Here is a 26,603-nt window from a genome sequence, read left to right on the forward strand (position 1 = left end):
AATCCTGCTCAGAGACTACTTGATTATGTGTGTGTGGAGCAGGCGCACAACGCCCATTGGGCTCAAAGAGCTTCAGCCACCCCCCCCTGTCGTGTTTGTCAGCCCGAGCTGAGACAGCTTCCCGGGGGCAAACACAGCCGCATCCGAGTACTTCACAGGTCTTTAACCCCTTACCTGCGCCCTAATTCCGCTGTGGCGCAGGAGGCGGGGGGGGGGGGGGGGCATGGCACTTTGGCGCTCATGGCGGCTCCATGCCGTCATGAGTCACGGGTGGCGTGTGCTCTTGACTTAGTGCCGCATGGGGGGAGCGGCAGCGGCATGCCGGCTCCAAGCCATCATGAGTGCACGCCTACCGTGACTCATGATGGCGTGGAGCCGTCATGAGCACCAAGAGGGTTAAAAGACCATTTACTTGCTAACGAGGCATTGTTGTGTTTTCACCCCTTCTTAGAGCCCCTGCATCTCCACTCTGCATATTCCTGGAAGAATCCACAACCCCCCACTGTAATATGGCTCTAGTTGCGCCTCTGGTGTGGAGTAACCAATGTTTTGCTTTCAGTTAATAATAATTGGAAGGGATGAAGAGTACCATCCGGCCTCTTCTTATACTATGTTTCCAGCTATTCATCCTGAGGGCTTAAATAAAGGATGCAGCGGCCGCTGGAGATCCCTCCGACAGCAGTACTTAATCTGTCCTTGTGTCCCATTACTGCAAGCAGCCTCTGGGGTCGACCTGCGTGTCCATGTCCAGACACGTCAAATGCATGAGTTACTCATCCATTAGCAATGGATTCAGCAGGGCTTAAAGTGGGCCGGAGCTCAAGGGGTCTGAGCATGGGCCTCGAAACTGGTCTCTATCGGGCTCTGTTTTGAGCCCTGGCACGGGGTCTGTTTTTTTTCAAGACTGCAGTCCGGAAGAACGTGCCAGGGCGCAAAACAGCCCAATAGAGACCCATTTCGAGACAGCAAGCACATCGATGTGCGCTGCTCACGCTGCTCACTTCTCACAAGTAGAGAAGTTACGGCATGATGTCATGCCAGGTGAGCGTTGTGAGGGAAGGGAAATCCTTTAACCCCTTCCATGCTGCTGACGGAACGGTTCCGTCATGCACTACGGGTGAGCTGTGCGGATGACGGAACCGTTCCGTCATGACTCCGCCCGCGCAAGGCGGAGTCAGCATGGGCGGGGAATTCCGCCCGCACGGAAGGGGTTAAAGAGAGTCATTTTCTCTCTGGATTTCCCTTCTCTTTCTGAAACGCAAGAGCAGCAACATTGTCGTAGCGTCACCAGGGCTTTAATGGGAAACTTTTCCAATATTATATGTAACAAGCCACCGATAGGCGGATGCCGCTAGCCGAGCATTCGGCGGCGAGCCCGGGCGCGGGCAGCGTCCGCCAAAACTACAGCTAGGGTACTTCATCTGCCTGCTGCACGCACCACACACTAAGCCGACAGTCGGTGGGGCACCACCACTCACCGAGGCTGTCCCTCATCAGGTCTACGGTTATCTGCACATGCACACCATTGACCCCCCACTCCACTAACACACTCTCAGTGCCCATTGCACCGTTCAAAGGGTTTTTGGTGCTATGCATGCCGGAGGGGCACGACGCAGCGCAGCCACAAAAGAAACAATGGGACACACCGATACGAACTGCTTTGTTTTTGTTTGCAGAGTTAACGGTTTAATTATAGAAAAAATGTAAAATGAGACGTCACTTATAGAGATGATTGTGTGCTGAACAAGAGTGATATGAATAAAATACCCGTTGTCTAGCACACCAGAAGGCGAGTAAACTGCTGCAGATCGCCTCCCCCTGTAACCCTTTGCCCCAACGATCCACCGACTTGTTGCAGCCGGCCCGCGGGGTTGTAGGCTTTGCTATTTGTACTGCACTTTTGAACGATAATAAACGTCTTCAAAAAAAAAAAAATTATATGTAACAAGCCATAGTTGCAGCTTATTTATCTTATGCAACTATTAACCATTGACAAAGCCAATAGTCCTTACTTGTTGTAGGTATGATGTTACTTGTATCACATATCTGGATGAAATGACAGAAACAGCAAAATACAAGTCGGGCGGCACACTATGCGAAACACAGATTTATAGGGTAAGTGTTTTAAAGCCACGCCCCTTTAAGAGACCCCCCCCCCCCAGTTTTTTCATCCCACTTAAAACCCTGGGTACCAGTGCTATTTTAATTCCAAGCGCAGCACCGGCATTCCTTAACTATACGACCAGACGCAATGATCTGCAATTCTGTTATGCGAGTGGCCTCTCAGTGCTACTGTACATCCACGGTGACAAAAATCCTTAACTTTAAATCATTGCTTCCCGCTCGCGGAGAGAAAGCGAGCAATCCCCAGCGTGTTGCTTCAGGTTCCACCGTTGATTCGGATCTTTCCTCTAAAGGCATCAAGCCACTCCCCTACAGGCGGGGCAAGCCGAAATTGAAAGTAAAGAAGGTCTACAACAAGACGCACGTATTTGCGGCAATGCTAGGAATAGCTGCCCATTTTGAAGTGGAGTGCTCTTTAAATTGATTGACCGTGCGAACAAATATAAAATGCGAAAGCATGGATGCTTCTTCAAATAATGTATTACTTTAGAACATTATATTAAATGCTAAAGCTGGCGTCTTGTTAATTTTTTATACATTGTGAAAGGTAAATATCCTACTCAGACGTATTGATTAATAATTTTCGGCCGTTTTTAACTTTTCATTAAAAGTATTTTGCCTCCAGTAATTCGTTTTAAGCCTGGGAGAGCTATGTCTTTCGTTTCAGACGATCGTAAAGATATCGACACTTCCCTTTTATGGTGTGTCGCACGCAACTAGTAGTTTTTGCTGTATCACGGGCTGCCCTAGTGACTTGGTGGCAGATTGAGAATAAACTGCATTTCCCGGCATTCCGATCGCACACAGACGTGGCTGTCATGCAGTGAATGTTGGAACGCCGGTCGGTGAGACTGAATTGAACGAGCTCAGAGTGGAAACATGAAGCCTGCGGTAGCGGTGATACTGGTGTTCGTCGGGTGTTGCAGTAACGTGGTGTTTTTGGAGCTGCTTGCCAGGTAACAGGGTGGAAGGCTGAGGTATCTGCAGCCCCAGATCACACGCAAAGTCTTCTAGGCGCCAGGGACCCCCAATAGACCATGAAGCATTTCAGAATGGTTCACCTCTCTAAAGACTCATTTTTAGATGCCAAGCGACTGTTTTGGAAGTTTTCGGATACACAGATTTACCCTATCTAGACAGTACTTAACGACTGAGAAACTTCAGCGTATCCCAGATTGTTAACGGTATTTTATAGGTACCTTATGAATTTAGTATATTTTTGAAATTTTTTAATAATCTGATGGTGTTCAAACTGAGCGCATTGACATGTCGACTGACCCCTTTCTCTAAAGTTTCTACATAGCCTTAGGTATACTACGTTTTCACTGTCTCTAGAAAACAATAGTATTATGTTCATTAGCAGTTTTTTCCAGACCTTTGAGGGTTAAGCGATCGGGCCGTGCTTAATTTGTGTGTGTGGTTTTTTTTTTAAGTGCCAAGTCCTATCCTTTTTAGTGCTGGTCTGACAGTCTATCAGTCGTTTGGCTATATGCAGGGCCACTGGAAATATGCAGCGGTTGAGCAACAAATTATGAGGCAGGGATGAGGTAATTATGTGGCAAGAAAAGGCACATTGTTTTGATACTATTACTTCATTATTTTGCAATTTTAAAACGTGTTAACACTGTCTGGGCATTAGTTGCACCTCGTTAGTAACAGTTTAACACCTAATTATAGAACTAAGCAACAGCAAGGTGACAGCCCAACTTTGCACAGGGTCTTCCACTGTGCGGCAACACGTGTTGCTGCATTTTTAGTAACTTTTCTAACATTTTGAGCTAGAAACAATTTTTGGGGATTGAAATCTGTAGATTAGGCAGCAGATGATGGATTATGTGGCAAATGAGAAAAAGCTACAGTCATGCAAAAATCGCCGCAGCTGTACATTCACATACTTATAGTGGCCCCAGCTATATTTGATCAACCCCAAAAAAGCGTTCAGAAGTACTGGCCCAGTAAAGTGTATATGTGTGTTCGAAAGCAGTAAGGGATGCCCAAGTCTACAATAATATACATGCATTTTTAGGCCAAGCTTGATAGGGCATCTGTAGCCTGACCTTATGCGATCAACAGAAAAAGAGCTTTAAGAAGCACTGTTGAAAGAGTGGCTTTAGCTCTACCCACAAGTTTACTACCCAGAGTACATATTTTGGGGAGAACTTTTTATTCTGCTTAAAATTTGCATTTAGAACAAGAGCACTTTACACCGTAAAAGCTATGATCAATTCCCTCAGGATAATGAGATGAATCCCCTCTTGTAAGATGACCTTTGTGTCAATGACATTTCGCTGCTATCGTTTTAAGAGTATTGTACTTTAAATATTTTGTAGTTTGCAGCCTATTTGTTTTTTTTAAGTGAAAGTGTGGTGCTCCTTTCTTTTTCATAAATGTCCATGTTCGGTTCCAGAACTCCCCTCACACTCTTTACTGAATAGACCCTGCATCTTATACAAGCACCGCAAAATCTTCCTGTTTTAACGTTTTTTTTTAAAGCTCTGCCAGGCTCGGACAGAGATTAAAGACTTATAAAAGTAGACCCAGTCACAGGATATCATGCACATAAAGGGATCGGGTACTGCGATGGCAAGTTGCATTTGGGTCCGATCATGTGACACTTGACATGGTTTTATTCTGGATTTTTAAATATGCTTGCTCCCTGCCAGTGCAGAAGGCTTAAAAACAATGTGCGCTCAACCTCTTGGAGTCAGTTAAACATTTGTTGGGCAGAAGAGGGAGTGTTGGCAGGGTGGGTATTAGCCGTGCACGTAGAGCAGACACCATATTACATTAGCATAGCTTGTAAAGGGAATAGCCGCAGGTGAGCATAAGGCATTGTGTACTGAGAGGCATCAGATTTCATGGCCAGCATTGCTGGTTTTTAGGAGTCTCCTTGAGTGTGTATGTCTCATGGAAATCTTAACTAGTACACACAATTTAAGCAGGGAAGCAGACATTTATTTAGGTTTTCTGTTATCCCTCTGTGCAAATCGCCCAGTAAAGGGATAGTTGTCTCTCCTTGTGTTATGGCTTTGTTTTAACCTCTTAGTGCATTTTTCTGTAGTTGTAATATATAAAGCGGTATTGGAGCACTTACATTACCAGTTAAATTGCATAAGGTCACCTGCATTACGTATAGGCATGGGGGGATAACGTGATTTGCCCAGAATTGTATAATTTTGAGCCGATACAGAGACTCAAACCTGGTTCCTGAATTTCATAGGGAGCAGCAATGGCCGTCAAACATTATGGGTAGAGGGAGGCAGAAGCCACATTGAAGCTCGGCTCGCCATGGGCTTGAGGTTCCAACAGGACCTCCAGCTGAGCCACAACCAGGTTTCAGGATCAAGCCTGGCTCAAGCTTTCAGTGGATAGTCCACCTGTATTAGAAAAGCAAACAATAGAAAGACTGGCAGCATTCTCACGCCCTTCACAGCCTAGCAGACAAACCCCCAAAAGCACTTTCACACCATTCTCAGATTACACAGTACAATCGTACATCCCTCATACTAGCAGCCTTGTGCTACTGAGAGCAGTCCCACACTACTAATAGCACTTACTCCCCCTCAGAGTAGAAGATACCACTGACTGCATTCTTGTACTGCTTTCTAGCAGTCCACCATTGCAAACAACTCTCGCATATCATTCACCGACTAATAGTCACACTCCCAGAGGTACTCTCACTCCTCACAAATTAGTCATCACCCGCTAGCAACGGCACTCTCTTACCGGTCACAGACTATCAGTTACACACTACAGTCCTCACAAACTAGCAGCAATGCCATTAAATCTGACTGCTAACTGAAGTGTCTCATCCTTGATTGGTAAGTTTGCATGTATTTTTATGGTTGGGCGAGTGGTTGAATGTAAGAATGAGCCAATGGATGGAAGAGTAGGTGCATGAGGGCAAGGATGAGTGACAGAGTGGATAGATGATGAGTAATTGAGAGCAGAATTTGATGGATGATTGATATTCATTTACAAGCCAGACCTATCTTTATTACCAATGCTTTTTTAGGTCGAAGCCTAGCGTACGATTGAGCACATGTGCAGTCTCGCTGGCAAGATTTAGTGAGATTGGGGAGATTCACTCGCGGGCTTTAAGCCCCACCCCTCTTTTCCATTGGCTGGCGTCACCGTTCATGCTAAACGTAGGCCGGCCATTGGAAAAGAGCTTACAGTGACGTACTGTTTTCTCTTTTAGAGCCGTCCTGACTTACTGCTGGTGTAAAAGGTTTCTTATCTTCTTTATGGGTCCAAACAGATGGCCCCATAAAGAAGATAATAAAACTTTTACGCCAGCAGGAAGTCCGGCGAGTCCGTCCAAGTGGGACAACAGAAAACTCGGCATCATGGCGGAGCGCTTGTTGCTTTTCTCGTGGTACAGCGAATAAAAAGCACAACACATCACCTGTAATCTTCAAATGAAGATATAGGTACCCCCCTCCCAAAACAGAGCCCACCCGAGCTCTACGCTGCTGCGAGGACCCCAGACTCAGCCCTGGGCAGGAAAACACGCTGCTATGGTACTTATTTAGCAGAATACGTTTACTTATTTGTTGCCTTGCCTGCTTGTGTGTTTGGTTGTGCAGCATGTCTTTAAAGTCGCCTCTGCCTACATGCTTCCCTCACCTCGTCCCCCACTCTTGAGTCTCGCATTGGAGGAGAGGTGTTGGGTAGGGGCTTGTATTCATGTCTGGGCTGCGGTCCCCCGTTGCTCGCACCGAGGGCTGCCTGGCGGTGCTGTGGGGGAGGGAAGGGGGCTGGCAGTGAAGGAAGGCGGAGCAGGCTGGCACCAGGCAGCGAGAGATCCGGGGAGGGGCAGGGTAGGAACAGAAGGTATAGGGGCGTGGAGGACAAGAGCGGAGAGTGATGTGTGTGAGACACTGTGTGTGTGTGTGTGTGTGTGTGTGTGTGTGTGTGTGTGTGTGTGTGTGTGTGTGTGTGAGTGAGAGAGACACTGTGTGTGCGAGAGAGACACTGTGTGTGTGTGACACTGTGTGTGTGAGACACTGTGTGTGTGAGACACTGTGTGTGTGTGTGAGACACTGTGTGTGTGTGAGAGACACTGTGTGTGTGTGAGAGACACTGTGTGTGTGTGTGAGACACTGTGTGTGTGTGTGAGACACTGTGTGAGAGACACTGTGTGTGTGTGAGAGACACTGTGTGTGTGTGTGAGAGACACTGTGTGTGTGTGTGACACTGTGTGTGTGTGACACTGTGTGTGTGTGACACTGTGTGTGAGACACTGTGTGTGTGTGAGAGACACTGTGTGTGTGTGTGTGAGACACTGTGTGTGTATGTGAGACGCTGTGTGTGTGTGACACTGTGCTGACACTGTGTGTGTGTGAGAGACACTGTGTGTGTGTGAGAGACACTGTGTGTGTGTGAGAGACACTGTGTGTGTGTGAGAGACACTGTGTGTGTGTGAGAGACACTGTGTGTGTGTGTGAGACACTGTGTGTGTGTGAGACACTGTGTGAGAGACACTGTGTGTGTGTGTGAGAGACACTGTGTGTGTGTGTGAGACACTGTGTGTGTGTGTGAGACACTGTGTGTGTGTGACACTGTGTGTGTGTGACACTGTGTGTGAGACACTGTGTGTGTGTGAGAGACACTGTGTGTGTGTGTGTGAGACACTGTGTGTGTGAGACACTGTGTGTGTATGTGAGACGCTGTGTGTGTGTGACACTGTGCTGACACTGTGTGTGTGTGTGAGAGACACTGTGTGTGACACTGTGTGTTTGTGAGACACTGACTGTGTGTATGAGACGCTGTGTGTGTGTGAGACGCTGTGTGTGTGTGTGAGACGCTGTGTGTGTGTGTGTGAGACGCTGTGTGTGTGTGTGTGAGACGCTGTGTGTGTGTGTGTGAGACGCTGTGTGTGTGTGTGTGAGACGCTGTGTGTGTGTGTGTGAGACGCTGTGTGTGTGTGTGAGACGCTGTGTGTGTGTGAGACACTGTGTGTGTGAGACACTGCACCTGTTGTGTTTGTGTGTAGTGCGCCAGGCGTTTCAGGGGAGAGGCTGCTTCTGAGCACCAGTTCCATTGTAGGTTGTAAGGGCATTCTGTCCTGCACAAGTAGTTCCCTCTCTCCTGTGGGCAATGTAGGGGCTCCTGCTATACTGTCTTTACCCAGAGCTGTGAGTTCTCTACTTGCTATTGCCTCAATACGACATCGTTCATTAGCGCGTCAACTTGTTACACTAGCCGATTGTGTACATCTGTGTACCTGTTACAAACAGATAGGTGTAATTCGCATATCTGCTAGTTAAACTCTCCACCATCTGAGTTTCATTTCCCAGAAGCAGCTAAAGCGCACGTTATCACAGAGGCACATTAAACAGAGCGCTGTAACATCTATTATCTGGAGCGCTTAGAAATAGTCGATGTGCGGTTTGAAGCGCTGGATAGTTATTATTTAACAAAGGACTTGAAATCTGAGTATCACTGTACAAGAGGAATCCATCTCAACAGAAACAAGCATTACACATGCTATAGGTCTCGCCTTTTATGAAGTTAAAGCCATCTGCTTTGCTATACAATGCCATTAGCAAAGCAAATGGCTTTAGCTTAACCAAAGGCGAGACCTGTTGCATTTTCATTGCTTGTCCTAATAGGGCACAGTCCAGTGCAAATTCTTTCACCATCCACTTCCACCACTAGTGGCACTGTTTTTAGTTAGAGCCTAGGCAGTGCATGTGATGTATCTTGACATGCTCTGTTGGCTTACAGCCCACCTCCAGCTTCTGATTGGCTATTGTGAGTGTCCTTTAAAAAATGTTGCTTGTATTTGGAAAATCAATTAATCAATCAGGGCTTTTAAAGCGTGACTAATCACTCAATAGGGCATCCAGGCGCTTGCATACCCCGGAGAGTTATTCGAACAGCCATGTCTTGAGGGCCATTCGAAATTCCGGAAGTTAGATGATAGTCCGAAGGTGATTGGGGAGGCTGTTACAGGTCTTTGCTGCAATGTCGAAGAAAGAGCGTCCTCCACTTCTGCTTCTGTAGATGCAGGGAGTATGGGCAAGTGAAAGGGAGGCAGAGCATAGTCTTCTCGATGGTTGGTGGAAGTTCAGGCAGTGGTTAATGTAGGTGGGTCCTTGGTTGTGTAGAGCCTTGTGTGCGTGGGTCAGCAGCTTGAATTGGCATCACTTCTGTACAGGGAGTCAGTGGAGTTTCATGAGGTGAGGTGTTATGTGGGTTAATTGGGAAAGGCCGAGGATGAGTACGAACTGAGACTTATCAAGGTCTTAAGATTTCTCCAGCGCCGTAAACATATGAAGCGCCCCTCACATGAGGTCTAAAGATTAATACTTTTGGATTTTTACTTGAAAGAACTAAGAACGTATAATGGATCTTCACGCTATGTTTTGATACGTGTTTAATAAGGCTATGAATACCTTTTGGAATTTAGTAAAAGAACTTACGACGTATAAGGCTTCTTTACTCCATATCCTATCACGTGTATAATACAAGCTGAAAATTCGTCTAGGGAGTAAGAAAAGCCACACAACTCTACTCCGCCAGATTCATCAGGAATTTGTTTGAATAATTTGTATCACACCTTATACCTTTGACAAAGTCTATGGTAGACGAAACACGTCTTGGCTGTGTTGTCAAACTTGGAAGTTCATGTCTGGATTGAATACCATAAAGAGAAAAAAAGAATAATAAAAGAAAAACATCATTTGAAGATATCAACTTATGTGGACTCTGCTTTTGTGCAAGAATAATTGGCGCTGAAAGAAAATTAGTACATGAAAAATTGATTTCATGGGTCTAAGGTCTCTACATTGGCTGCACATCTCCTCCTAGTTTTCTAATAGATTGTGTGTGCAACCTTTCGGTTGCAACGATTGGTACCTCTTCGGTAGTAGGTACCAGGAGGAATAAAATAGCACCTTGCTGTAAATTGATTCATTTCTATTGACTTGCTTCTTCTGTGTTGACACTGTAATTTGTGTTTTGGGTGTGCGATTCCATCTCCTATCTTGGTATAAGAGAACACAACTACCTCTTCTGTTACTGAATAAAGGCTGAGGATGAGTCTGGCTGTGGCGTTCTGTTTGGACTGAAGTCTCTGTAGAAGGTGTGCAGCAATGCCTACAAAGAGGTCATTGCCACAGTCAAGTCGGCTGGTGATGAGGACTTGTGTCACAGTGCATTTTGTGTGTAGAGGTAGCCATTTGAAGATCTTATGTAGCATGTGCAGAGTGAGGAAGCAGGCAGAGGAGATGAGGTTGATCTGTTATTTCATGATGAGCTTGTTGTCCTTGATGACTCCGTGGTTTCTGGCATGGTTGGAAGGAGAGGGGTTGGGTCCTAGATCTGATGGCCACAGGAGTCATGCCATGTGTTGCTGATGTTGTCAAAGATCATCACTTCTGTCTTGTCTGTTTTGTAGCTGCAGGCAGTTGTTCTTTATCCAGTTGGTGTTGTTTGTCATCCATCTGTCGAAGGTGGTTCTGGTGGTGGTTGGGTCGTTGGTGAGTTAGGGAATGAGTTGGGTGCCGTCTGTTTAGGACATCATGTTGAGACTGAGATCTGACAATGTTGGCCAGTGGGTTCATATGTGCGTTGAAGAGCATGAAGCTGGGGATGAGCCCTGTAGGACACCGCAGGTGATTTATTAGGGTTCAGAGGTGAAAGTTGGGAGTTGGACCCTCTCAGTTCCAATGGTGAGGAAGGAGGTGATCCATCTGAGCCCGTCCCCTTGGATGCTGATGTGGTGGAATCTTTCGATCGGTGTGTGGTGGAATATGGTGTTGAAGGCTGCCGAGATGTCAAGGAGGGTCAACGCTGCTGTTTCTCCTCTGTCCAGGAGCGTTCGGATGTCTTATGGGGGCTGCTATCAGGGATGTTTTTGTGCTGTGATTGCGACGTAAGCCCGATTGGGAGGTCTCGAGTACCTGGTTCTTCTCCAGGTGTGTCATGAATTGATTGTTGATGAGGGTTTCTGCTCGTCCAACCTTTTTTCTCCTTTGTTCACTCCCTAGGATCACCCCCAGGACTTGTCCTCTTCCTCTTGTGCTATTGTATGTCCTATCTTTTGAACTTTTTTTTACATTGGTATCCAGCACTTCCAGCGCAGCACAACGTCTCACTGCGCTTTATCTTTAAGCCTTTTTTTGTTTTTTTTGCATGAAATGGCTCGCCCTCCTCTATTTTTATTTTGAATAGAATTTAACACTCAGTGCTGCAACCGTTTCATGAGCGCCGTGCTTTATCTACTTGTTTTGTAGTTGACTTAAAGTGCAAGGCTTTCCGTATTCTGTGCTTGTTTCTAGGTCGATCAATTTAAGTAAGTTGATACAGTGCTCTCTGAGCATCACAACATTATAACCTTTTCATCAGTTAGCCTTTCAAGTGCCTGTGTTCCTATAATATGTTTACCCACTTAAGTTGTTTCCTAGTCTTCAATTGTGCTTTGGGTGACCATGCTCGGACCTTTGGACTCCATTGACTAAAACGCACATCTGGGTTGGCCATATTGGGCGGATTATTTCCCTCCATGGGTACACCGGCGTAGAGATGTTCGCTGTCCTCATCACTCCTACCTTCTCTTCTTCCTGCTTCCTGCTTGACCCAGGAACATTGCACCTCCCACTTGCCTCACATGTGTGCCTCGTTTTCAACTACACAGCTTTTGCTCCCACCTTGCTCTTCTCTCTGTAGTCCACTCTACTCCACCTCCTTTTCATACTGTAATGACCAGATTTTCAGACCAGATAGAACCAGCTCACTGAGCAACACCCACCTGGCCAAAACGTAACCACCTCCCTCCTCAGGACCATCTATCCAGGCACCTGGGTACCTACCTGAGGATGGGGAACTCACACGATACAAGCTCATATCATCAAAAACACCACTAAATCTATAGGGATTACTAGGAATACTCACTGATTACTAAGGACATCCATGCCCTACACCACACTCATACCTCATAGTCTCGCGACCACATGGGTCCAGACTAATCTACCCTGGGGCAGTTCTGATTATCTACCATTACACACTGATTACCCTCAGTGCTCACTCGACACGCAATCCGGCGTGTCTACACACTAGGCTGCAGCCCTAGTGCTCTCTTCCTCACAATCCGGTCCACAATCCGGCGGACCTAAGCACTGGTGTCCTCCCCAGTGTTCTCTAACTTACAACATGATCCACAATCCGGCGGATCTACACACTGACTACCCTCAGTGCTCACTCAAGCCCATCTATCTTTAGAGTCCCGTAAGACTGTTCTCTATCTTTAGAGTCCCGTAAGACTGTTCTCTATCTTTAGAGTCCCGTAAGACTGTTCTCTATCTTTAGAGTCCCGTAAGACTGTTCTTTTTACACAAGCCACAATCCTGTGGGTATACACACTGGTCTCCTTCCCAGTGCTCACTCACTTACAACATGATCCACAATCCGGCGGATCTACACACTGACCACAATCAGTGCTCTCACTAACACCACTTACCAATGACGACCACGTTCCTATGAATACCTTCAGCTCTCTGTCTATGTTGGGAAGTCTCTCTCACTATTCACTAAGGGTTCGCTACTACAATAATATTATGGGATGGCCGAATCACTTAGTGTCAATAATTCCCTAGCTCAAGGGCTCCTCTCTCTCCCTAATTATTCAGACTTACCGGATCAGGGGCAGCATCTGTTCTGGCTGTAACATCTGACTAGAACAAAAAGGTTACCTGTGCTTTAAGAAGAATAGACACACACTGTATGCCAGAGTTATTCCCTGATTTAAACGCTCCTATTTCCTTTTGATCCAGCAGTTGCTAAAGCATCTGGTTAGAAGAAAGGCTAGCTTTATCATAAGAATAACACATGCACACTAGTTCACTAAGAACTGGGGTATCTTTATTACAATGATAATAACACAAATCTGCGGGGTCTCTATGACTAACAGGAACTTTAACACACCGCTGAAAGAAAAGGATTAGACATACAGTATGAGGACAAGGTTATCTGCGGGGTCTCTTGATTAACAGGAACTTTTAACACACACCGCTGAAAGAAAAGGATTAGACATACAATAGAAAGCACTAATATAACAAAACTGATAGCACCTGATTAGTATGAAGTCTTGCTCTAGCTGTCATCTGGGCTACTCTCTCGTCTGTGCCTTAGCTTGTCTTAGATTCTCTCCTGCACTCTTGGACACACATCTGCGCTGATCACTTTGCACTGGACTCCTCTCCCCCACGGACTCTCTCCACCTTCCGACTTCAATCTAATGGTTTCTACCGCTCTGATAATCGTTCGTTCCACTAGCTTTTTCACTCTGTTTAAATGTCTCTGTGCCAATGTCCAATTAACTCCAGCTGCTCCCACAGATTAATCCACGATATAACTTCAGTCTCTTCTAAAAGGCATTACTTCAGACTCCAGCTATTCACAACTCCTCCTGATAAGTAACCGCTTCTGACTGCTTCCTTCAGTTCCAGCTCACTGACTGTCTGTCTTCTCTCTCTGTTCCAAGCACCTTCTGTCTCTTCTCCTCCTGCAACTCCAGATCAACTGCCTTCAGCTCAAACTCTTTCCGCTCCTCCAACTCAACCAACACTCTCCGCTCCTCCAATTCAACTCAACTAACTGACTCCGCCTCTGCACTTCACTATTATAGAATGCTCTTCCCTCATGGAAATTTCCAACAGAGGGCTGCCTCCCTCCGAATTCCTGTGCCAGCTCCAGGGCCCCTTGCGCAACCGTAGTGACCATCTGCATGTTACGTCTGGGCCCAAGAGACAAACACATTCCTCGGATAAGAACCAGTCCTGGCTGGTTTTCCTCTAGCACACAACAGCCTTAACTATAAACATTACCTTTCCCCTTGAAGCATCTCAGCTCTGCAGGGATAGAAAGCAAAATGGAGTCTCTAGTTCTGGGCCTTGTAGGCCTGAGAAGGATGAAATAACCCTTAGCTCTGTCAGAGTACCTACACAAACCATACCAATGTGTCTACTATAGGCATAATAATGAAAGGCAAAGCCAATAGGCAATAGATGGATTAGAGTAAGGGATCTATCATCATATAAAGCAGCTATCCTCTTCTAGGTCTGGAAGAAAGGGCTTAAAAGAGCCAACACAAGCTAAGAATACATATCCTAGATGTGAGCAAGCTTAAAGTCTTTATCACTCCAAAATAGAGCACACCACTACATACAGACAGCCTACAGAGACTGTGGCTCTTAAACCCATCCCCAGACTTTGAGGTGGCAGCTCCTGTTGATTCAACCGAGTGTGCATAGTTTTACAAGCCCTTTCTCATTTGCATTTTTGGATTTAAGTCAGGAAAAGTTAAAATTGATATACTGTTGCTTTGCTGCCAAGTAACTGCAGGTCGTCACCCTTTCAGACCGATCCGGATTTTGTTGTTGTCCAACAGCACTTGTTCAGGAGTTTCTGTTTTGCAGTGAAAGGAGTAACTCCTAATTTGCTTATGCACGTCTTAAGAGGAACTTTGTATCCATTGTAATTCTCCATTATAAATACGTTTTTAAGACGTTTTATTTGCTGATTTAAAAAAATAATAATTTAAAGTCTTAATCAATGTGATTGTTTATGTTTAATGTTTTAGGGTATTTAATATGTCAAAGTTTAACGTGTCTCTGTTATATCTTATTTCACTAAAACACTCTATTTCTTCATTATCGCATATAAAAGCCTTCCAGATATATATGTTTAGACTACCAGTTGTACAAAAAACACCCTTTAAATAGTTTTTTCTCAATGCAGTGCTATAATGTGTCTATTGGTGTCAAATGTTCTTTCTTGAAGAAATACACTTTTTTGAATTTTTTCATATTTCATTAAATAGCATGGAAGCCCACCCATGGGGGCTTGTGGCCGTTCACCAGTGTCACGTGAAGTAATAGTAGATGTTATATCAACCATGACAATGTGGTGCATGGCTAAATACTTATAAGGTCCTAAAGGCGAGACCTATTGGCTATTCCAATGCTTCTTTTCTAAGGAAACAAGAGGCGTGCCTCTCCAGTGGCAGTAATTCTCTCTGTCATTGCCCCGGGAATCGCAGGCATTATGTCAAGAATGTCTAAATTAAGCTGACAGTTATCACAATGGGAGGGTTGTGCCACTGCACAATAATTAGCCACAGTCATGCCACGGGCTTGGACGACATATTAGAGATCAGCTACTATTTATCAGGGAAAGGCAATATTTTGCCAGTCACTCCCATTACGTAATGGACTATCTACCATTTTACCTGAGGTACCAAAGACGGAATGATTAAGGAGTCTGAACTCGCGCCTGCTAGTGGGTTTGTATGTGCAAGTGTTTGTGAAGCTGACTCCACTTTACTTGTACTTCAGACCAAATGGGTCTCACCACAGCACCCAAGGCACACTGCAGATCAGGGGGTACCAGTCTTTGGCAGACCCTCTGGTGCCATAGGAGTCTCATGTTATTTGAGGTACCACCCATAAGTGCAACATATTTTCTCTCTGGAGCCACACTATCTACAATGCCATCAAAACGTGTTTCCTAGCAGTTTTACATTATTGATAGGGAATAATGCCACTTTTTTATGTGCATGGTGTTTTGCCACTGTTTAATTGTATTACCTTTTTCTTTCTTGATATGATTTCTCTTGATAACTTTGTCTTCCTAGGATATCTGCTGAACAGCAAAACGAAATGCGGCTCAGAACCTAGATATACTAGCCACAGCCAGTAACCTAGGGTACTCTCTAACAGGTTATCTCATAGTGCGGGGGTGTGGCGGAAAGAGCTGCGATAAAGACAAAATAGCACATCCTCAACTAGAACAACACAAAGAAATGTCCAGCAGGATAGAGAACACAAACGTATACAATAACCAGTAAAACAAATAGGCCCGTGTTTCTGAACATTATTGAATATACACTTGAGCTGCCAAGGACTTGTTCAGAGTCTGGTAGCTAGACAAGAAAAGTGAGACAAAGCGGTCCTGAGGCCAACAAGCATTTAGCCATGGTGTTCATCAGCATGGCTGCTGTTTAACATGGCTAAAAGTTAGTGGCATGGCGTAAAGTAGAGTGACCTGGAGGAAAGTGTAGTAGAGTGGCATAGAGAAACGTGGAGTAGCACAGAATAGCATAGTGACGAACGGTAGCGCGGCGTAGAGTGGAGTTGCGTACTGTTGAGTGGCATACAGTAAACTGTTGTGGATTGGTGAAGACTGGAGTATAGTGTAGTGACATTGTGTGCATTGGAATGGCATGTGTAGAATGGAATGTGCAGAGTTGTGCTGTGTGGAATAAAGTTGAGTGGAATGATGTGGAGTGGCGTATTGCGGTGTAAAGTATAGTGGAGTGCAATTATGTGGAATGGAGTGGCGTATAGTGGCCTGGAGTAGAGTGAAGGGGCATACAGTAGAGTGGCACAGTGTAGCGTAGTGTCGTTGAGTAGAAGAGGTTAGAGCAGCACAGTTGTAGGTATAAGTAACTAAAAGTGTCAATAGAAACAGCAAAAAGGGTGAAAGCAACATAAATAAGAAATTGTATGCTATTTTAAAACTGGGAAAGCATATTGCATGTCCAGGAAGAATTCTGAAATACAAATACAATTTAAATAAAACAATAGTGTGTTTCAAAAAGTGGAGAAAGAACAAAGACCAGGAAGAAGACATGACCTTGGTCCATGCTCTGGCAAGCTGTGGTCGAACTGTGCAAGCATAGCGCCCCTAGCATGGCCAGCTTAGTCGCCCCAGCATGGCCAGCTTAGTCGACCCTGCACTATATTAACCAATGTGATGGGTCAGCTCCCATCATTGTCACAATTGATGTCTTCACAGTTCCATGAGGACAGGCGAGGTGGAGGTTCGAGTTGCAGGAAGACTGTCTGGACACTCCAAGGCATTTATATTGCCTCTGCACCAGGGCGGCACAGATGAGCCTGAGGATATTGTGGTGTCCGCCACCAACCAACGGCACAAATGAAGTACAGATTGGTGTTAAAACCTTAAAATTAGAAGCACTACTCAACTGCCTCTGTTTAACCTTTTAGGCAAGTAGGGCATTTGCGGAGTATTAATGATACATAAAACACTTGCAGAATTACATTATGAGCGAAGTGTCAGTGTTTTTGTATGGTCGTGTATAACGAGCCCTATGTATCCAGTCTTGGGGTCTGGTTTATGTACATGTGTGACATAGCTTAGATGTGTTGTGGCAGTGAAGATTCACATCACCTACCTGTGGGGTCTATGAGTTCTGGCTCTCTGGCTCTTTCAGGCACTGGAAGGCTGAAGCAGGAGGCATTCTTGTTCTAGTGCTCCAGGTCAAGGACACTCGGTGAGGGTGGAAAGGGCATGTGACTAGCTGAGCTGTACCCAGCCCTATAGCCATCAGAGTTTAGTGGAAAGAACACCTGCGTTATACCAACAGCACCCATCATACACAACTTTGGCACCATAATATGCATAACATGGCTCCATGCCTTCTTGCTTATTGGACATTTACCGCCTCATCAGTACTTGCAGACCAAACTATACTTGCACCGTGGTCTGCAACAACAGGAGCCACCTAACACAACACCTGGTACAACTTGCACACAGCATGGCTGTAGTTCAGGTAGTTGCCCAAGCTTTTGCACCCTCAATCCATCCAAGTCATACTGACACCTCTATAACCCATCACTAATCGAGATCTCAGTTCTCTTGAGACCTTATCCTACAACACCCAGATACACATATAATAGCATCTAAGCCACTCTTTGGGTGAAGATGCCTCGAAAACAAAACAACAACCTGAAACTGCGCAGTGAACAACCACACAACCCTGCAGAACAAAACAAAGGGTAATGTCCGTTGGCACATGCATGCACACAATGTTCCAACCAGATTCGTCATTGGATCAGGCTGGCCTCTAACTGGTCTAATCATTAACCCATCTGTAGGTGCAGCTCAAGCTATTGTTTCCTGTTCATAGAAAAACGGACCCCTCCGCCTCCCCAAGCCACTTGATAATGCTCATCTATAACACCAAGCAGTTTTCGTTACAAAACGATAGGGTGAGCAGGTAATTGTGTGACGCCATTAAAATGGATATACCGTGCATAGAGAGCTGGCTCTGCAAAGCTATGCCTTGGTGTTGGACAAAGAGCCGGGTGGTTTTCTGGTGGCAGATAGAAGGGTCACGGTTCCCAAACATTTTTTTTTCTCGATTTTATATAGCGTGAACTCGACCAGGAAGTATCAGAGCGCTTTACATGAGCACCAGTTGCATTGTGTAGACGACACATTCATTTCAAGGCACGGGGAGAGTAAGTGATTTGCCCAGAATCACAGGATGCTTGAGCCTCCTGTACGACTTGAACCTGATTCCCCAGCTTCAAAGTCGACGGATCTAGCCGTTAAGCCACATCCTCTACCTATTGTATTAACTGTACTCTTTTCTAGAAAGAGGCCATGGTCTGTGACCAGGTGGTTCTTTCAAGAAAACCTTTTATCTGACTAGCTAGCTGATAACTGAATAAAGAGTCACCCAAGAGAGCGGCAAGATGGAATCTTAGGAAGATGCTGCAGGATAGCTATTTACAGGGCTTTAAGTGGGATAAAAAAAAAACTAGTGTGTGTAGCGGGGAGGGGGGTGTCTACCTCAAAAAAGGGGCGTGGCCTAATAATTAAAGGCATGGCTTAAAACACCTAAGCTAAAAACCTGTGTGTAGCATAGTGTGCTGCCTGACTAGGATTTTGCTGTTTGTCATTGCATCTAGATATATAATACAGCAAGTAACATTATACCTACAACAAGCCAGTGCTATTGGCTTTGTCTATGGTTGTTTGGTTGCATAAGATAAATAAGAACAACTATGGCTTTATTGTTTTACGTTTCTTAAGCTTTATTCGATTTTTAAATATAAAATCATAAAAGCACATAGCAAAATATACACCATTACATATCAATTCATATTACAGTAAGTAACATTATAGCATAAAATCTTTAAGGGAGGTCAGGTACCAAATCAATAGTATATCAAGTCAGAGTCTGGATATTGATACCCCTCACCCCGGGGCCGTTTCAGCCCAACCAAAAGTTACTCTCTTCATTGATCTTATATGGGGGTGGAGTGATTCTCTGGGATAAAAATCAGATAGTCCCCAGGTGTGTATAGGTCCATCTCCTATCTGTGATTTCCAAGTCTGGAGATATGGGACAACATTGCTATTTATAAACTTTATCAACACCAGATCACCAGATCTCTCTTTTCGAAGTGGACCCAGCCATCCCACCCTTCTAACGCATTGTATTCTACCATCGATATCAGGGGGCAGGGGTCTATTCTTTGTTAGCCAAAACAGTGCCTTATTTCTTAGCTCCTGTTGATTTTCAGTTTTTCCATTTGTGAGCTCAGGCACGCCAGAAAGGACACACACAAACGGGGTGGCCTCCGGTGGTAGATGGATGTGATTTGATTTACGTGGCATGTTCCCTGTATTGGGACGTGGCCCGTTGGATGGTATAGTTACTTTGTTCAGCCTCGTTTCAAGGGAGCTACTGTGTGCTGTTATTAGTTTGGCGGGAACTTTCTCGATGGATGGTGTTAACATACCTGGGACTACCTGTCGGGGTTGATTAATATTATTTTAGGGAGCTGTTAAAGGCACTGCCGTGTCACATAAGGACTGTGAGTAATTGGGGCCAGCCATGCTTTTTAGGAGTAGCGAGTTTGACTTGGTTATTTCCTCCATTGTCGCAATCCTATCTCCTAGATTATTCATTCTGTCTATCAGAGGCTGTATCACAGAGTTAATCATAGATTGTAGCTGGTCCAACAGAGTTGGTGAAGTTGGGGGTGCAGAGAGTTTTTTCTGCTTTGCTTGACTGCCTGTGTGTTTATCCACTGGTCGTTGTCTTTTACCAAAACAGTCCGGGAGAGTCATTTTAGGGTTCGTGTTACCTGATGCAGGTGGACAGAATGAAGTACCCAGGAGATTTCCATAAGGTAAGGATAATGTATTGGAGTGGGGGCTTGAGATAACTGTAGGGCAAAAGGATGCATTCATGTGCTCTGATGTCGATGTAACAGCAGCATACTTGGTTTTACATACGCTGTTAAGTTCCTCCAGAAATGATAGATTTTGTGATGCGGCGGCTGACTGTGGGGGGGTGGAATCACTATTGGAACGGTCAATAGACAATCGTTCTCGGACTGTTCTTGCAGGTTGTTGGACAATAGGTGGTGGTGTCTTGATTAAATAGTGGACCATCGTCCCCTTAGCCATGTCCCTAGTCAAAGTAGAAGTTTTTCGGCGCCCCTTAAAAGACATAATGTAGGTAGCAACAGGCACCTACAGGGACTGGAAATGTCTTGACAAAAGTACTATTACCTCTTTTAATTGCACGGCCAGGGGGGGTGGCCCGTCCCGGCCTCCTCTGGCCTGTGATGGCCTTAGATGGTCCCGCCCTTGTCCCGGGCTTCTCCCGGCGCCCTCCAGCGCAGCGGGGTCTACGCCTTCTTTAAATAACTCGCTGATAGGTAGTCTAGCGGGCGGGCGAGGCCGGCAGGGAGAGCAGCCCAGCTGGTCCCGAGGGCGCGCAGGGACTCCTGGTCCTTGGAGTCCCTGCAAATGCTCGCAGCCCTGCCGGTAACTAACAGAGCACCCCTGGTGTTCTCTCCAGCTGACGCCTGTGTCAGGTGGCGATGCGGGACCCGCGCAGCGGGTCCTGCGAGGTCCAAAACTGCTGAGTCTGGCAGGAGGAAGAGGGAAGGCTCCAAGAGGCGCTGCAACCCCTGGCAGAGCGATGTCAGGGGGAAAGCACTCAATCCCAGGTGCAGGCAGTTTTTAATTCGTGAGCGGGCGGGCGGGGCCGGCAGGGAGAGCAGCCCAGCTGGTCCCGAGGGCACGCAGGGACTCCTGGTCCTTGGAGTCCCTGCAAATGCTCGCAGCCCTGCCGGTAACTAACAGAGCACCCCTGGTGTTCTCTCCAGCTGACGCCTGTGTCAGGGGGCGATGCGGGACCCGCGCAGCGGGTCCTGCGAGGTCCAAAAATGCCGAGTCTGGCAGGAGGAAGAGGGAAGGCTCCAAGAGGCGCTGCAACCCCAGGCAGCGCGATGTCAGGGGGAAAGCACTCAATCCCAGGTGCAGGCAGTTTTTAATTCGTGAGCGGGCGGGCGAGGCCGGCAGGGAGAGCAGCCCAGCTGGTCCCGAGGGCGCGCAGGGACTCCTGGTCCTTGGAGTCCCTGCAAATGCTCGCAGCCCTGCCGGTAACTAACAGAGCACCCCTGGTGTTCTCTCCAGCTGACGCCTGTGTCAGGGGGCGATGCGGGACCCGCGCAGCGGGTCCTGCGAGGTCCAAAAATGCCGAGTCTGGCAGGAGGAAGAGGGAAGGCTCCAAGAGGCGCTGCAACCCCAGGCAGCGCGATGTCAGGGGGAATATATAATATTGAAAATGCTTCTGGTCTGAAATGATGAGACTATGAAAGAACTGCAACGAGCTCTCTGAAGTTACATCAAAGGCAGTGACAGGTGGTACTGCTGCAGAGTTAAGATTTTTTTTACCACCCTGAGGGTAAGGGCAAAAATGGAAAGCCCAATAGAGATCCGTCTCAGCATATGCTTTTTAGAACTGCCAGTGCTGAGCCCTGGCAGGACCCGCCCCACTTAAAGCCCTGGCTATTTACCTCATAATGATCTGGCTCGCAGCAGCATTAATGATTGTGGAACACGAACCGTCGCCAGACAGTGGCATTCCTATTCCTTCAAGGAGGCGTTCCACTAATGGATTGGATATACTATTTGAGGCTGTGGGACCCCACTCCCTGCCTCCCTGATGGGGGCTGAAGGTGTTTTTTGCTGTCACACTTGAAGTTTCACACTTAGTACTTTTCATGTTGCACATAGTTCATTCATCGCTTTTATCACCTGGGAAATATGCTGCGGAGAATTGAATGACTATACAAAGTGGATGTTACATAATGCTCTAGCCTGTTTCTGAAGACATGCAGACACAAATAAACTAAAACTGCCCGTTCTTTATTAAAAACGGAATGATCCCCCTTCTCTGACGGAGAGAGAGTTGGTGGTTAGCTGTTACTAGCAGTTAAGGGAACTAATCAGTGTGACTCTTAAGTAACTGGCAATCTTAGTTCCGAGTGACAGTTTTTGGCATGACAACCTTTTCTGCAAGCGTCAACATGTTGTACAATTGCCTGGCCCAGAGAGAGGCCTAATAAGCACCGCTTCATACCACTCACTCATCACCTATGGTAGCCTTAGGCTTACGGTGCTCTTCACAGGCTAGGTAGGGGCCCTGTTTTAGAATACAGCAGGAGACGTGGGGCTCATTTCCATTGATTTAAAACAAACAAGTTGAAATCTTTTGCAGTGTATACGTGACTGAGCGACAGTAAACCCAAGATCTGCATACAAACGAGCCCCTTGTGTATTACGTTGTTGGCAGGTCTAGTTTCCAGTAGGAGCTCGGTCGGTCGCGTGAGCGTGACGCACGGTGCCATGTCAGTGGTGTCTTTGCAACCTGGCCTCAGCAGGGCATTCATTAGGATTATGGCACCTGCTGTTTTATGGTGTCACCAGCTGCCAGACTGGAGGGAGCGCAGCGCAATTTATTTCCACATCCAAATAGCCTATTTAACACTGCCACCTTCTTCCAACGCAAGATCGCAGACATCCACAACAGCTTCAACACCCAGGCACCGACGACAGATGCCGTTTCCTCAGACTCAACACCCGCCAAACTGACCGACCCCCTGCTCTCCTGGAACAACGTCAACGACGAAGACACCATCAAAATCATGAACACTATCCACTCCGGCTCACCCTCCGACCCCTGCCCCCACCACATCTTAAACAAGGCAAGTTCCATCATCGCACCCCAACTCCGAAAGATCATCAACAGATCCTTCGAGACCGCCACCTTCCCAGAGAGCTGGAAACACGCCAAGATCAACGCCCTCCTCAAGAAACTCAAGGCAGACCCAAAGGATTTCAAGAACTTCTGACCCATCTCCCTGCTCCTTTTCCTGGCAAAAGTCATTGAGAAGACCGCCAACAGACAACTGACCCACTTCCTGGTGAAGAACAACGTCCTGGACTCCTCCCAATCCGGCTTCCGCAGCAATCACAGCCCCGAAACAGCCCTCATCGCCGCCACGGACGACATCAGGAACATACTGTACAAGGGCAAAACGGCGGCACTAAACCTCCTGGATCTCTCGGCCGCCTTTGACACCGTCTGCCACCACTCCCTGCGCACACACTTCCAGGAGGCAGGGATTGGAGAAAAAAACCCTGGACTGGATCACCTCCTTCCACACCGGCAGAACCAAGAGAGTCTGCCTCCCCCGTTCAGATCAGAAGCCACCACGATCACCTGCGGCGTACCCCAAGGATCATCCCTCAGCCCAACCTTCTTTAACATCTACATGTCACAGCTCGCCAACATCGTCCGAGCACACCACCTCAACATCATCTCGTACCCCAACGACACCCAGCTAATCCTCTCCCTCACCAAGGACACGGCCACCGCCAAATCCAACCTCCACGAGGGAATGAAGGCCATCACAGACTGGATGAAGACTAGCAGACTGAAACTGAACTCGGACAAGACGGAGGTCCCCATCCTCTGCTCCTCCCCCTCTGCATTGGACGACTCCTGGTGGCTGACCACGCTGGGAGCTGCCCCGACACCCACTAACCATGTACGCAATCTGGGTTTCATCCTGGTCTCCACGCTCTCTATGACCCAGCAAGTCAACACTGTCTCCTCTTCTGCTTCAACACCCCCGCATGCTCTGTAAGATCTATAGATGGATCCCCACTGAAACCAGGAGAACGGTTACCCAAGCACTTGTCAGCAGCAGGCTGGCCGACGGTAACGCCCTCTACGCAGGAACTTCGGCTACACTCCAGAAGAGACTCCCAACGCATACAAAACGCATCCGTTCGCCTCCTCCTCGGACTCAATCGCCACATCCACATCACCACCCACCTAAGAAATCTGCACTGGCTCCCGGTCAACAAAAGAATTACCTTCAAACTCCATACCCACACTCACAAAGCACTCCACAACGCCGGTCCAGCATACCTCAACGAACGACTGTCCTTCTACACCCCGAACCGCCAGCTACGCTCCGCAGACCTCGCCCTCGCCACCGTACCACGTATCCGCTGAACGACCTGAGGCGGCAGATCTTTCTCCCACCTCGCCGCAAAGACATGGAACACCCTCCCGCCCACCTGCGCAGAACAACAGGACCTGCTCATCTTCAGGAAACTGCTGAAGACCTGGCTGTTCGACCAGTAGCTGCTGCCCCCCCCTCACCCTTCAGCGCCTTGAGGCCCTCATGGGTGAGTAGCGCGCTCTACAAATGTTGATTGGTTGAGTGACATTAAGGCGAGCTTGTGTTCCAATGCTCCCCCATTTTAAAGCAGTAGAACTTGTTCTGTAACGTTCATTTATTAGGGAACTTAAACATTCATGCAGTATTGCCTTAAGAATTCGATACAACTGACAAGTCAAAAAACGTGAAAATATGCAGGATAGTGGTAAAGCGTAGTCCATGCCAGTGTGTGCCACGGCTGGGCTGGAGGAATCAAATCAGTCATGGCAAAAGTGAGCCAACCAAAGCTGCTTACTCCCTCTACTCGTGCAGTCTTTCTCTTTCCATTCATACATTCTCTCTTCTGTCTCTCTTCCCCCTCTCTGATCGCTGATCGTTTGCTCTCTACTTCTCCCCATCTTCCCTGCTATTCAGTCTCTTGAAGCCCGCTGTGCCTGCTGCACTGGACCTCGGGGAAGCGACAGAGCCTCCACGAGTGGCCCTGGGCTTTCAGTACAAATGCCTGTGGAATAAACGGTCTGTCCGGACATGGTGTGTGCGTTTGCTTCAAAATAATTAAAACCTAATTAGGAAGTAACCCGGCGCCCACGCCCACAGTGACCCCTCACACGAATACCAAATGCCTTTTTGTACTGCCCATGGGAGTGCAGGGCACCGCAGGATAGGGTCCTGGCTGGTTTCCATCACTGTAACCACCAGGGCACAAGTCCTAAAAAAAGAAGTGGGGGGACGCTGACGCCACAACAGGAAGTGACGTCATGTAAGGTGGCTTGCACCATCAGACTCTTTGCCTCCCCTCGCTCACCCCTTAGATGCATGAGCATCAGAGAAGCCAGCGCGTGAGCAGTGTTCTGAATGAGCTCCGATATCGCCCCAGCGAGGCCAAAGAGTGAATGTGTGCCTCTATTTGCTCCAGTTCCCGAGCTCCTGGTAAAATAAGTGGGGGGACGCCGTCCACCCCCGTGGTACCCCGACTCGAGCCCTGGTAACCACTAACCCCAGGGATTGAAGTAGTGGAGACAGTGGATAGCTGTTTTACGGAAGGCACATCTCTGGATTTTTGACCAGACTCAAGTGTTCAGGCTGTTTCCCTGGACAGGGTGAGGCAGGGTTTAAGTGGGATGAAAAAAGTAGATGTCTCGAAAAGGGGCGTGGTCTTTGTAATTAAGGGCGTGGCTTAAACAATCATGAAGAAGGGTGGGGTAACTCTTGTTAACCCAACACCAGTCGCACAGCAACATGTAGCCATTCACTATCTGCTTTAAGTCGATACTCATTTTTTATCCGTCTTTTAAACATTTTTTTATCCATATTTATTCTCCTTCTTTTTCTGTCTTTCTATGTAATTCCAATTCTCATCCACATGCGGGGTGTATTCTGCCATTTTCCAGATTTCTGTTGTTCGAGCCGTGCCCTCTGGACCTCAAGTTCAAACAAGAATAATGCAGAAGTTCGTCCAAAGCAATATTTATTTTTAAAACTCCAATGCATTTCGGGCACCTCACTGCCCTTCGTCAGGGAACACTATAAATGACAATTAAAACGAATAATCAATATCATATGTGCACTAACATCAAAATCTTGTTATTAATCGAACGTGTCATGAAATTTTCATAATGTTTAATCACTTTCTCCTAACACCAATTCTGTCAAACCACCTTAATGCGCAAAGTAATCTATAACCTATCGCGTTGACATGAACAAACAGTGCTTATAAAACAACGTGTTTCAACTCTCGGGCCCCACATTTCTCTCTACAGTGAATATTAACGCATTTTTTCATCGAAGTTTATTCAACGTCTTAATACATCTCATATTCAGCGTCTTCATGCTTATCTACGATCTTATGCCCTTTACACCTATGTAGCCTCCCCACTTTCTCCCTCCTCATACTACTTGTATTAACCAAAGTATTCATGTTTTTATGCTCCCATCTTCTTTCACATTATTAAACAGTCTTCCTCCCTGCTACGTTATCACATCCTGCATACCTGCCATGGACACTAAAATCACTCCAGTTACGCTCCGTCCCAAATGAAGAAATGGCATCCTATTGAATCCCCTTCATTTAAATTGCAAGCTCATTGTAAACTTTCACTTAATAGGCCCGTTCATCCCACGTGTTTCACGATTGCATTTAGATTCACAACGTCTGTTACCCAA

General features: G+C 46.7%; 1 protein-coding gene across 1 annotated transcript in view; it reads left to right on the top strand.

The window, feature by feature from the left end:
- The first annotated feature begins 2,880 nt into the window (after positions 1-2,880).
- Positions 2,881-26,603, top strand: part of SLC35B4 (solute carrier family 35 member B4) — a 106,570-nt gene continuing 82,847 nt past the window's right edge. The window contains exon 1 of the mRNA XM_086918918.1: positions 2,881-3,080. Coding sequence (XP_086775044.1) covers positions 3,004-3,080 — 77 coding nt within the window. The 5' untranslated portion in view covers positions 2,881-3,003. The remainder of the gene's footprint in view (positions 3,081-26,603) is intronic.

The sequence above is a fragment of the Lissotriton vulgaris genome, chromosome 1_1 (assembly GCF_964263255.1).
Source record: "Lissotriton vulgaris chromosome 1_1, aLisVul1.2, whole genome shotgun sequence".
NCBI lineage: Eukaryota > Metazoa > Chordata > Amphibia > Caudata > Salamandridae > Lissotriton > Lissotriton vulgaris.